We start from the raw sequence: 13127 nt of genomic DNA on the forward strand, positions 1-13127 counted from the left end.
AATCGAATCTCGAAGAAAATTTCTAGGAAATTCGACAATCTTTTTGAATGGTATTTCCCCAGAAAATAAGAAAAAAAAACATGCAGCCAACCCAGCGGTCATCATCATAAGCTTTTAAGCTTTACATATATTTAATTGTTAAATGATTTCCATACGTCATTGTTTAGGTGTAGCTTCTGTTTTAAAAAATATCCATAGATTGTCGTTGACATTTTCTGCAAGGTAAAATCATTTTGTTAAAATTTTCTGGCTAATTTAATTAATTCTTGTCCAATATAGACCAATTTCAATAGGAAAAATGGCAACAAAAACAATTCAACAACGATTTGAAAATATTGTTAAACCTAATGAAGATAAAAGAAAATATTTAGGATTAAAATTAACAAATGATTTAAAAGTGTTGCTAATATCGGATCCTGAAACCGATATTTCAGCTGCTTCACTCAGTGTTAATGTTGGTTCCATGTCGGATCCATGGGAAATTCAAGGATTGGCTCATTTTTTAGAACATATGCTTTTTATGGGCACTAAAAAGGTTCGTTTACTATTTCAAATAATTTACAATCGATTGATGAAAAATTATTTGTTTTACATTGTTCGTAGTATCCAAATGAAAATGAATATAGTAAATTTTTATCACAACATGGTGGAAATTCCAATGCTTACACTGCTGATGGTATAACGAATTTCTTTTTCGATATTGCTCCTGAATATCTAGCTCCTTCTTTAGATCGGTAAGTGAGATGAGAATTTTTTTTATTGCCATTCGGTTTCAAATTTCCCATTTTTTTTCCTCTTTCAATATCAAGATTTGCTCAATTTTTCATTGAACCATTAATGCTTGAAAGCTCGGTGAATCGTGAACTTGAAGCTGTCAATAGTGAATTTGAGAAAAATATTAAAAGCGATAGTTGGCGTTCATTACAAATTAAAAAATCATTAGGATCACCTAAACATGATTTTTATAAATTCAATATTGGTAATTATGAAACGTTGAGAGATTTACCAAATTCTTCTGGTATCAATATTAGAGATGAATTGTTTAAATTTTATGAACAATGGTATTCAGCAAACACAATGTGCCTTTGTGTCTATGGAAAAGGTAAATGATAAAATTTTTTCATCTGTTTTTTTAACACTTTGAATACACTCTCCACACAGAAACTGCTGAAGAATTGACTGAAATGGTGAGCAATTTGTTTACATCGATAAAGAATAAAAATATCAAATCACCGAATTGGACTATTCATCCGTACGGAGCAGATAGTCTTATGAAACAAGTATATTTGGTACCGATCAAAGAAAAACGGACACTGGAATTAGTTTTCACATATCCTGATGAAATAAAACATTATAAATCATCACCTGGAATGTATCTATCGCATTTGATTGGCCATGAAAGTAAAGGTAGTCTTCTTTCGGAACTGAAAAGACTTGGTTTATCTTCGGCATTGTTGAGCTATTTTAATTGTAACGAAGGTTTTGGTTTCTTTCACATTAATGTTGATCTAACCGAAGATGCTATGAATCGTATCGATGATGTAATCATATTGATTTTTCAATATATCAACATGCTTAAAGAAAATGGCCCTAAACAGTACATATTTGAAGAGAATAAAGGATTGAATTATATTAAATTTCATTTTATGGAAAAATGTAATCCAATCGATTATGTGGCCAAAATATCATCAGATATGCATTATTATCCAATTGAAGATGTACTATCTGCAAATTATTTGATTGATCAATTCAAACCGGATTTGATCACCGAACATATTGATTATTTGAAACCAGAAAATTGTATTATTGCAATTTCAAGTAAAAGTTTTGAAGGACAAACTGATCGTAAAGAAAAATATTATGGTACCGATTATAAAATCATTGACATGGGAAAAGATTTGATTGAAAAATTGAAAAATCCTAGCCGAAATGAAAATCTTAAATTTCCTGAACCAAATGAATTCATACCAACCGATTTCAATATAATCAAATGCAATGAACCAAATACAAATGTGCCGAAATTATTGAATAGTAATGAATATTTTCGTGTTTGGCATCTTCATGACCAGACATATGTTAAACCGAAAGTATTTTACGCCTTTAAATTGATTAATCCAATTGTTTATTCAAATCCATACAATGTGAATATCAATTCATTGTTTGCAATGTTGTTCAAAGATGATTTGACTGAATTCTTGTACGATGCTGAATTGGCCGGACTTTCATTCAACATACGCAGCACTGTTAATGGATTTGATATGGAATTTTTTGGCTATAATCACAAGATGAATGTTTTTCTTCGAAGAATTTTTGAAAAATTGATTCAATTCAAACCAACGGAACAACGATTTGAGATATTGAAAGAGAAATATGCAAGAAATCTACGAAACTATAAAACACAACCACTTTATTATTTGACTAGTTATTATTTGAAATCAGTGACTAGTGAACTTTTCTGGTCATATGATCATCTTATTGAAGCATTGGATCGAATGGAGATTAGTTCAATTAATAATCTTATGCAGGCATTTTTTACGAATTTTTTATTGGAAGCTTTTTTTCATGGAAATATTGATAAAGGACAGGTATCGGAAATAATGGATTTCATTCAGAACAATGTCATCGTTCCGAATCGTTCGGTGCCATTGCATAAATATCATCAAGCAATACCTAGAGAAATTGTTTTGGAACCAGGCTGTTCATATTCATATGAGGTAATCAACGATATTCAAAAACCGAAAGCAATCAGCATTTATTATCAAGTTTCATTCGATAATATTAATGATATCTCGAAACTTTTGCTTATTGAACAAATATTGAGTGATCCATGTTTCGATTATCTACGAACAAAAGAACAATTAGGCTATGTTGTCTATACGAAACTGAGAGAATTTAGCGGTGTTTATGGATTGATTTTTGTAATCCAATCAGATTATAATGTCTCTTATCTTGAGGATCGAATCGAAGCTTTTATCGATTGGGCAAAGGTAATTGGATGTTAATTTTAAAAATCAATTAATTAATGTGTTTTTTTTATTTGATTTGATTTCATTAGAAACATTTCACTCAAATGAGTGAAGATGAATTCAACACGGAAAAACAATCATTGATTACTAGATTGTTGAAGAAGAAAAAACGTTTACATGATTATTCGGCCGAATTATGGGGAGAGATTTCGAAAGAACAATATCGTTTTGAGAAAAATAAAAAATATGTCGACAACGTAAAAGAATTGAATCGTGAAGATATCTCATCATTCTTTATTGTAAGTTTGTAAATAATGTCAAACTCATTTCATTCGATTCAAATTATTTTTTTTTCATTTGCATTACACAGAAACATTTTGCCATTGAATCACCGGAACGGAAAAAGATTATGATACAAATCATTAAATCAGATTCAGAAGCGAATAAAACATTACCACCAATTAATGATTCGGATCTGTTGCCAGCACCGCCGAAAAAGGTAAGACAAAACAAATAATAATTAAAAATGTCTCTGTTATTTATTTATTTTGTTCAATTTATAGGAATCTATATTGATTAAAAATGTTGAAGAGTTTACAAAATATAAATCACTTTATCCATTACCTAAACCGAAAACATCAACAACGACAACAACAACAACATTTTTAGTACAAGAATAGATAATAATGAGCATACATGTTACAACAAAACTTTTATCTTCATTTTTTTAAATACAAAACAAAATATAGGTTTTTTTTCACTGATTATTCAAAAATAAAAGATTATTCTGTTTCAGATTTATTATCAAAATTCAGGATTTTTCTATGCGTTTGCCTTATATATTGATTTTGTCTTAGTAAAATTTTAATGAAACCTTTGGCCAAAACAAATGTCAATCCTCCCTGTTGAAAAAAACAAAACAAAACGAATAAATTAGCATTACGGTTATATGATGATTAAATGAAAAAATGATTTACCAGAATTGCTCGACTAAAATTCGATTTAATGTTATCGAAAAAAATGCCACCAATAAATGTGGCTGCTGTTGGTAGAATTAATGCACCGCAAAAATTACGACAAATCGATATTGGATCAGACATTGAATCACGTGCAAAAATTGTCTGTTCAGCATATTCCCGGGATTTTTCTGCCGGTTTTCCCATTATATAGCCTAATAATGGTAAACGGCATTTGTTTTGTATCCACAATTTCAGTATTTGATCTTCCCAACGAATCAGTTTCGATAATAACAATGCTAATGGAATGGATGGTAATCCTACTAACAAAACCAATGGATCAGACTGTTCGATTACAATTTTACCATTTTCTTTTCCTATTTTTATCATTATCATAAATTAAATGATAAATGATGATTATTAATCAAATTCGGTTTTCATATTTCGTTTTTCATACCTAAAACTTGCATAATAGTAAAAGCACCATAACAAACGGCACTCCAATAGATTGATCCAACTATACAGGTAATTGCAGCCAGTGGAGATGCTAAATAGTTTTGAATTAAAAATAATTATCAAAAAAAAATCACATCAAATCGAATGTTTGACATACCTGAATATAAAATTCTATCACATAATTCGATTGTATAGAATAGTTTTCCTGTTTTTTTTGCATGAAAAAAATTCAATTAGAATGAGGCAAAACAAAACAAAACAAAAAAAAATTTTACCATGTTGTGGAAAAACAATCAAATATTCTGTATTACATTGTGTACAGGAAACATTTAACGATGAATTATATTTCTGTTTTTCATCGATCCATTGTTGAAGACAATTCTGGTGAACCCATTTGGCTGGATTAAATTGAAAATTCAGAAAGTCAAAAAAAAAAAAACAAAACAAAACAAAACAAAGTACGGCCTTACCTGTGCCATTACAACGGCAAGGATGAATCCATTCGGTATCTTTTTCATCATCTTCATCATCGGAAGCAAGACAGACCCAACATTGACGGCTATTATTTTATCAATGAAATTCGTAAAAAAAAATTCTGATGAATAATATTTCCATACCTTTCATTAATGGTTTCACCATTATCACCACTATTATTATTCGTTGTTGTTATTTCATCATCATCATTATTATTATCATCATTAACATTATTTTTCATCAATGAATTCAATGTGGATGACTCGACTATTTCATTTATATCACTATCAATTGATGATGATGATGGTGTTGGTAAGAAATATTCGGATGGAATTGAAATATGATCATCTTCGATCATCACTTCGATCTGTACTTCGGTTTGATTATCGGCCATTTTCATTTCAACTTTGTTCATGTTGTTGTTTTTTTTTCATTCAATATTTGTTTGTTTCAAGTTTCATTAATTGAAGGTGAAGCGTATATTTTTTTGTTGTTGTTGATAAATTGATGCATCAATGCAATTGCAAGTAATAATTGCACAATGCCAACTCTAAAATTTTTTTTTCCAATTAATTTACTTGCCAATCCTTGTTTAACCAAATACAGTGGTCTTCAACCTTTTTTTACATACACACACACAATAGGATGGACAAGGTTTTTTTGTCTCTCTCTCTCTTTCTCTCTCTCGTTATATCACGATTTGTTGTCGTTTATTTTCAACTATCTATATCTTAGCAGACCAATTTAAAAGAATTTGAAAAAAGAAACAAAATTATCATCATTAGACCAATGGTTGAAATGGACTGCTTTATTGTAAACATGTGAATGTCGTGTGTGCTGCTGCTGCTGCTGCTCATCATCGATAGCAAATATCGATGGTTATGATTTTCGTTTTTTCGAATAAATTTTTGTTTTTGTTCTACAATTTTCATTTTTTTTTTTGACTTCCTTTTTCAAATTGTTAATGATGTCATACATTTATTGAATTGAATATTGATTCAATCATCAATGATAAAACGCACACACACACACACACGCATTGATTCATCATTATCATCATCATTGAATTCGGGGCAATACCGTTTTCATGTATAAATATTTTTCTTGGTAGCCAATATATTGTCAATGAAAAAGAAAAATAGCGGCAATGAAATGCTCAATTCAATGAGAAAATCAACAAAAAAATAGACAAATTCATAAGAATAAAAAATGATTTTTCATGTTGCGCACGATTCACATATCACAGAATTTCGTAATAATCATCATCATCCTCATCATATAGCAAATAAAAAGCCGCTACCAGATTTTTTTTTCGTTTTTCCTCATCTTATGTGATGTGATGTGGGGGTGGTGGTGTTAAATATGCTATTCTCATCATCATTGCTTTGGTATGATGAACGAATATTTTTTTTTTTGACGAAAAAAAAACGTAAAAATAATGGCGCCTGCTTCAATGTTCATCAAATCCAATGGTATGCTTACATGATCCTATATAGAATAATTTGTATCACATATTTCTTTCTTTTTTTTTTGAATAGCATTCTATATTATAACCCGAAAACATCATTCGAATGACATAGATCGGCATCATCACATATATAATCAACGACTACGATGAATGAATGAAAATGAGCGAACGCCCGCTATATCATCAACAGCATTACAATTATCCACTATCATCATCCATATCGAAAACCGTTCTCAATGACACCAATGTATATATGGTATATATGATGGTTATAGTATCGTGGCTCCTATGCTCCAAATGTTTTTTTTTCTTCTTTTCCTTTTCGCTCCATCAAGCCAAATTTTGGCTTAGTTTGCACACACACATACCATTCATTCATTCATTCAAACAACATTATTATAGCCATGAATAACAGTGATTCTGAAGATTTTGCGTCAAGAAGAGAATAATTTATTTTTTTTGGTTCTGTCTCCCGAGTACGCTTGTGTTTTGGCGAATCGATACATAGAGTCTCAAGAAGTACGTAGATTGAAGAAGAAGAAAAAAAATGAAGAATTTTTACTATGCATCTCGAACGATGATGAAACAAAGTTGAATTGAAACGACGGACAACGAAGGAATATACATCGACAAGAGAATAAAGCCTAAATGATACGATTTTGATCCATAATAATAAACGACGATCCTCATCATCAAGCAAATAAATAAAAAAAAGAATTGTTTAGTACAAAAAAAAGTGAGAATTGATAATTTTTTTTTCTTGTTTTCTCCCATAATAATAATAATAACCGAGTGCAATATTCAAGTGCAATATCATCATCATCATTTTTTTCATCAAAAAAAAAAATTTTTTTTTTAATTTATATATCCCAGTGAAAATTGTTCTAGTCTTTATTTTTATTTCCTCTCTCTCTCCCTCTGTGTTTGTGTGCATGAGTATATGTGTGTGTGTGTCCAATTTTCGATCTTTTACATCGAAATATGATAAATTCAATGTGACCTATTCTTTTTTTTTACTAACAAGAATTTCATTAAAATAAACAAAACAAAACGCAATATTTGTACAAATTTGAATAAATCAACGAAATTATTCTTCAAAATAACAATCTAAATATCTAAAGATATGAATGAAGATGAATTGAATATTCAACTACAACAACAACAACAACAGAATGCATCGACAAAACAACAATCGGAAGAGAATATTACCATATCGATTAGTGGAAGATCATCATTACAACAACAACAACAACAACAATCTGATTGTATTGATAATGGAAAATCATCATCCACCTCATCATCATTAATGAATTTTCTATCTAATAATAATAACCATCATCATCATCATCATTTCAATAGCTACGGTGGTCATCATACGGTCGATATGCAAAGTATTGGTCATAATAATAATGATTCTTCATCATCATTTGAAGAATCAACTTCAAATATATTGAATAATACTACTTTATCTTCCGATGTTATCAATAATTCTAATTCTAGTAGGCAATCACAATTGCTTAATTGTTCCACCGTTAATAATAATAATAATAATAACAATGATGATGATAAAGATGATATTTCATTAACGTTTTCCAATCTAAATATTAATAATGAAACGAATAATGATAAATTCTGGTCTGGTCTGGATGTAGCCGCTACCAACACCAATAATAATAATTCGAATGAAAATTTCAATAATCAACATTATGCTGCTGCTATAGCTGATAATTCGCTACAATTTTCTGGTAAGATTTTTTTTCAAGAAATTTTTTCAACAATTTAATTAAATTTTTAACTTTTTTTCCTACTCACCCTCACAATAAAAAAAAGAACAATCTTTAGTTCAAAAAATGCAAAATCAATCTGGCCAAATAAACATGTCACAAAAATTGTCGATGAATATTCAAAATTATGGTTCATCTTTGAATCATCGACCTTTGCTGTCATCATCGGTATCTCAAAATTCTAGTCTTTATAATCACAACAACAACAACAACAACAACAATAATAATAATAATAATAGTATCAGCAGCAGTAGTAGTGCAAGTATTCAACAACATCCTAAATCAATATCCAATTTGAATTGGCCACGATCGTCACCACAACAAGGAATAGTACAACAACAAAATTCATTACAATCCAATGGTCTGAATTGTTGGTCGAATGCATTCACATCGAATTATCCTTCAATTTCATCAACGATATATAATACATCAAATACTACCAATTCGAATATTGTTTCATCATCACCATCGGCATCATCATCGCCAAATGTATGGTCTAATGTTCTATATTCAAATCAACAACAACAACAACAACTACAGCAACAACAACAACAGAAACGTAATCCACAACAACAATTTTCAATCAATAATCAGAATCCAATGGCCAGTACAACAGCAGCAGCAGCCGCAAGCAGTAATAGTAAAAAATTATTTTTTCCAAATGAAAATCAATTGTTTTTAAATGAAGCGAATCAAATGAAATTTCGTCGTCAAACTCAAGCAGCAGCCGGAATGATATCGACAAAAAATTATCCTCCAAACACATGTTTACCTGGTGTTGTTGTTGGTGGTGGTCAAACAACTACCTATGATTTAGGTTCAGCTGGAAGTGATAATACTTCATCATCAAGTGATTCGGCCAATCTTCGTGAGAATGGATTATTTTTTCATGTATGTTGCATATATTTTCTTTGATTCATAATTTAATGATGATGATGTTTAATTTTTTTTATAATTATAATTTCAAAGGATAAAAATTTTGAACAAACCCCATTACTTGATTCATTTACACGCAACACAACAACATTGGATCCACAGCTATGTGATGTATTGAAATCAAGCCAAGAAGCTAGTAAAAATGTTTTCAATAATTATGTTGGCCAGACGAATTTACCAGGTTAGTAGTATTGTAGTAGTGAATGATTCAATATCAGATAATAATTGTTTGTTTTCTTCATTTTTTTAGATGATAAAAAACATTTAAAAGGCCGTTTTAATCGAAGAAGAGGTGAACCATCATGGCAATAACTTACAGCACTGATTTATAATTATTTTCTCTTTGTTTCAATTAGGAAAATCACCATTTTTCACTGGAAATGATACTGAATCATTGTTCAATGATTTCCCAATGTCAAGTAAGTCTAGATCATTTTTTGTTTTCATCGTTTTTATAACCATTGTCCGTTTAGATAATGATCCCAATGAACGATTTTCACGTAAAGTTTTTGTTGGTGGTCTACCACCTGATATTGATGAAGGTAGTATTTTTTTAGCCACAATGGTAATATAGAGAATTATAATTATTTCTTTATACTTGGCTGTGATGAAAACAGAGGAAATCACTGCCAGTTTTCGAAGATTTGGACATTTAGTAGTTGATTGGCCACATAAAGCTGAAAGTAAATCATATTTTCCACCTAAAGGTACAATTAATTTTATTGACACATGTGACAAATAATCTAAATGTTTACATCAACACACAGGTTATGCGTTTCTATTATTTCAGGACGAATCTTCCGTACAAATGTTGATTGATAGCTGCATTCAAGAAGATGATAAACTTTATCTTTGTGTTTCAAGTCCAACAATGAAAGACAAACCGGTAATGCTTATTTTATTTGTTGGTTTTTTCTCAATTAATCCGATATATGATTTAGGTTCAAATTCGTCCATGGCGATTAAGTGACGCTGATTATGTTCTCGATGCATCAATGCCTTTGGATCCAAGAAAAACGGTGTTTGTTGGTGGTGTTCCTCGACCACTTAAAGCTGGTATTTATTTAAAATATAAAATTTCCATTGGATGTGGATTTCATTTCATTTTTGTTTAGTGGAACTTGCAATGATTATGGATCGTCTTTATGGTGGTGTTTGTTATGCTGGCATTGATACTGATCCTGAACTCAAATATCCTGTTTGTATTTCTTGAAATTTGTGCAATTATTGTCATTTTTAACAAAATTTAAAATTACAGAAAGGAGCTGGCCGAGTAGCATTTTCCAATCAACAAAGTTATATTGCAGCAATCAGTGCACGTTTTGTTCAATTACAACATGCTGATATCGAAAAAAGAGTATGTGTTTTGAATGATTTGATTTTAAATATTTATATTTACACTGATTTTTTCATATTTATCAGGTTGAAGTGAAACCATACGTATTGGGTAATTATTAACTTTTTTCAATTATTGATTGATTGATAATCATATTGATCTTATTTAGATGATCAAATATGCGATGAATGTCAAGGAGCACGTTGTAATGGAAAATATGCTCCATATTTTTGCGCCAATATAACTTGTCTTCAATATTATTGTGAAAATTGTTGGGCTACAATTCATTCACGGCCGGGTCGTGAATTTCATAAACCACTAGTGAAAGAAGGTGCCGATCGACCTAGGGCAATACCATTTCGTTGGTGTTAATAAACGAAAGAAAAAGAAAAGTGGTGAAATTTTTTTTTTTTTTTTTTTTGGTTATGTTCAATTTTTTCGATATTGTTTGAATTTCAACTTTTTTTTTTCTTCCCCTTCACACAAAATACACAACACAGACAAACAAACATCGAACATACATAAACACACACACACACCCGATTTTGATGATGAATATTTATTATTATCTATATATATTATTTATCATCCAATAATTTTTTGGTACAACACGTGTTACTAGTCTTTTTTGTTTTCTTGGCTCTCGATTGATTGATTGATCTCCTTTGTTACTTACTTACTTATTACTTTTGTCTAATCTCTAATTGTCTATAATTGTGGTTTTTTTTTCTATTTTCTAACAAAATGCTAGTCGCCTTTTATCTCTCTCTCTCTCTCTCTCTCTCGATTTTTATTTCTCAATCTCATTCTCTATACTTTGACTTGTTTATTTTGGTCAATTTTTTTTCTTCTTTTTTTCTACATAATAATTTGCACAAATATTTTACATGATGATGATCCACAAAACAGACAAACAAACAAACAAAAATACTGATAAAATCTATTTATTTATTTAGTTTTTACTATTTTTTTTCTCTTTCTCTCTCTCTCTCTCTTCTTACTCTCATTCTTTTTAATGAATTATATTTATTTATATTATATATTTACTACACCTATAAATTTACTTATTACCTAATGAAAGCTATTGATTGATTGATTGATTTTTTTTGTGTTTGATTTTTCCATTTCAATTCCTCATTTCATATTTCATACATAATGATATTATTATAGTATATGGTCAGATTGTTTGTTTTTGTTTTGTTTTTTTGTCTTTATTATTGTTGTTATCCATCTCAATTTATTGTTATTTACAACCACCGTTTTTTTTTGATTATTATCCAGCAATATGATATTTTATATTGACCATCTTGACCATGAAAAATTCCAAGTTCCAGTTTCTTCTTTTTTTTTTGGTTTCTTCCTCGTATCTAGTCAGATTTTGTTTTCCATTTTTTCTATCCCTTGTCAGATACAAAATTGACAATCACCCCATACAACCTCTGTGCAATCTCTTTTTTTTTCTGTTGTTGTTGTTATTGTTTTGATTTAGTCAATTTTTTCGAATTCACTTTTCAATGATTTTTTTCGTACCATCATCATCAGATTTATATATAGGACAAATTTTATTATAAAAAAAAATTCTAATGTGACTACCACACCAAACACCACTATAATTGATATATTTTTTGACTGATTTTCTTCCGTCAACCACCAACACCAACAAGCAACCATTCACTTTTCTCTCATTTTTCGTCATAAAATAATCATAACTTTTTTTTCTTGCTTTTCCATCGATGAAAAAGCAAAATTTGACAGACTTTTTTTCTCTCTCTCTCTCTTTCTCTTTTCTAGTTTGTTTTTAATAATGCTAATAATCATCATCACTTATTGATTCTTGATCTTGATACAAAGTACAAAACAACCGACAATTTCGTATGATTTTTTTTTTTGAATCAATTTTTATATATAGTTCAAAGACAAACAAACAAACAGACAAACAAACAAACGAATATCAGACCAATATGATTCTTCATATACACACAAAAATATACAAAACCGTGAGAATCGTGTCATTTTTATCATCAATGTTTTTTTTTCGTTTTCTGTGGATCATCATCCATTTATAATTTCCCTGATTACATGAATTTTACAAAAAGTTTTACTAAGAAAATGAAAACAAATTTTTTTTTAAAATTTTTTATTTAAATTTTTAATGAAAAAAAATTTTTTTCTCCTTCTCACTCAGTTTCTATTTTCATTCATGATTCATTTTTTTTTCCTTCTTCCAAATTTTAGTTTGAATCTGATTCTGATTCATTTTACTAGACAACAAATGTGTGCGTGTGTGTGCTATCTCTATATATATAGATCTCCATTGTTTTTCCCACTTCCCCTACTGTCTTACAACCACCTTACAACGTCTGACACACTAACCCCTCTTCCCCACCTGAGAATCAAACTTATCACAACAGTGAAAACAAAAAACATGAAATGAAATTTGTGCAACAGCTACAACAAAATATTTTTTGTCTTTCTACAATCATTATATTATTATTATTGTCATTTATCAATTATTAATTGGATCGATTTTTTTTTTGCTAATCTATACTATTATTATTATTATTATTATTACCAATCCATTCTCTTTTTTTCTCAATATTTTCTTTAATCGATATAATTGTAAAATTTTCTTTTTTTTCTCTCTTTTCAATTATTATTATTCAACAAGTTGCATTTTTTCAAAAACACAAAATTTCAATTTAAAAAAAAAAATAATAATTCAATTAATCACCAAAATTGCCACCAGATGGT

The 13127-nt window shown here is 29.4% G+C and overlaps 3 protein-coding genes across 3 annotated transcripts; 2 read left to right on the forward strand and 1 right to left on the reverse strand.

The window, feature by feature from the left end:
- Window positions 1-78: 78 nt before the first annotated feature.
- Window positions 79-3776, forward strand: LOC124492350 (insulin-degrading enzyme). The gene is made up of 8 exons (XM_047055217.2): window positions 79-222; window positions 280-535; window positions 604-734; window positions 810-1102; window positions 1162-2987; window positions 3056-3265; window positions 3337-3465; window positions 3530-3776. Exons 1-8 carry the CDS (start codon window positions 143-145, stop codon window positions 3644-3646), a joined length of 3042 nt encoding a protein of 1013 aa, XP_046911173.2. The 5' UTR covers window positions 79-142; the 3' UTR covers window positions 3647-3776.
- LOC124492353 (E3 ubiquitin-protein ligase MARCHF5) lies at window positions 3481-5372 on the reverse strand. Its single transcript, XM_047055223.2, has 7 exons — window positions 4996-5372; window positions 4849-4937; window positions 4654-4776; window positions 4536-4583; window positions 4380-4469; window positions 3944-4299; window positions 3481-3868 (listed from the first exon to the last, which is right to left on the reverse strand). Exons 1-7 carry the CDS (start codon window positions 5265-5267, stop codon window positions 3749-3751), a joined length of 1098 nt encoding a protein of 365 aa, XP_046911179.2. The 5' UTR covers window positions 5268-5372; the 3' UTR covers window positions 3481-3748.
- Window positions 5373-6188: 816 nt separating this feature from the next.
- LOC124493013 (uncharacterized) lies at window positions 6189-13112 on the forward strand. Its single transcript, XM_075731280.1, has 15 exons — window positions 6189-6324; window positions 6391-6576; window positions 6656-8065; window positions 8151-8995; window positions 9074-9221; window positions 9291-9332; window positions 9397-9459; window positions 9514-9582; window positions 9658-9747; window positions 9808-9926; window positions 9982-10096; window positions 10156-10238; window positions 10299-10397; window positions 10463-10487; window positions 10546-13112. The coding sequence occupies exons 3-15, from the start codon at window positions 7444-7446 to the stop codon at window positions 10746-10748; spliced, it is 2523 nt and encodes an 840-aa protein (XP_075587395.1). The 5' UTR covers window positions 6189-6324; window positions 6391-6576; window positions 6656-7443; the 3' UTR covers window positions 10749-13112.
- The last annotated feature ends 15 nt before the right edge of the window (window positions 13113-13127 follow it).

Source organism: Dermatophagoides farinae, chromosome 1 (assembly GCF_024713945.1).
Source record: "Dermatophagoides farinae isolate YC_2012a chromosome 1, ASM2471394v1, whole genome shotgun sequence".
NCBI lineage: Eukaryota > Metazoa > Arthropoda > Arachnida > Sarcoptiformes > Pyroglyphidae > Dermatophagoides > Dermatophagoides farinae.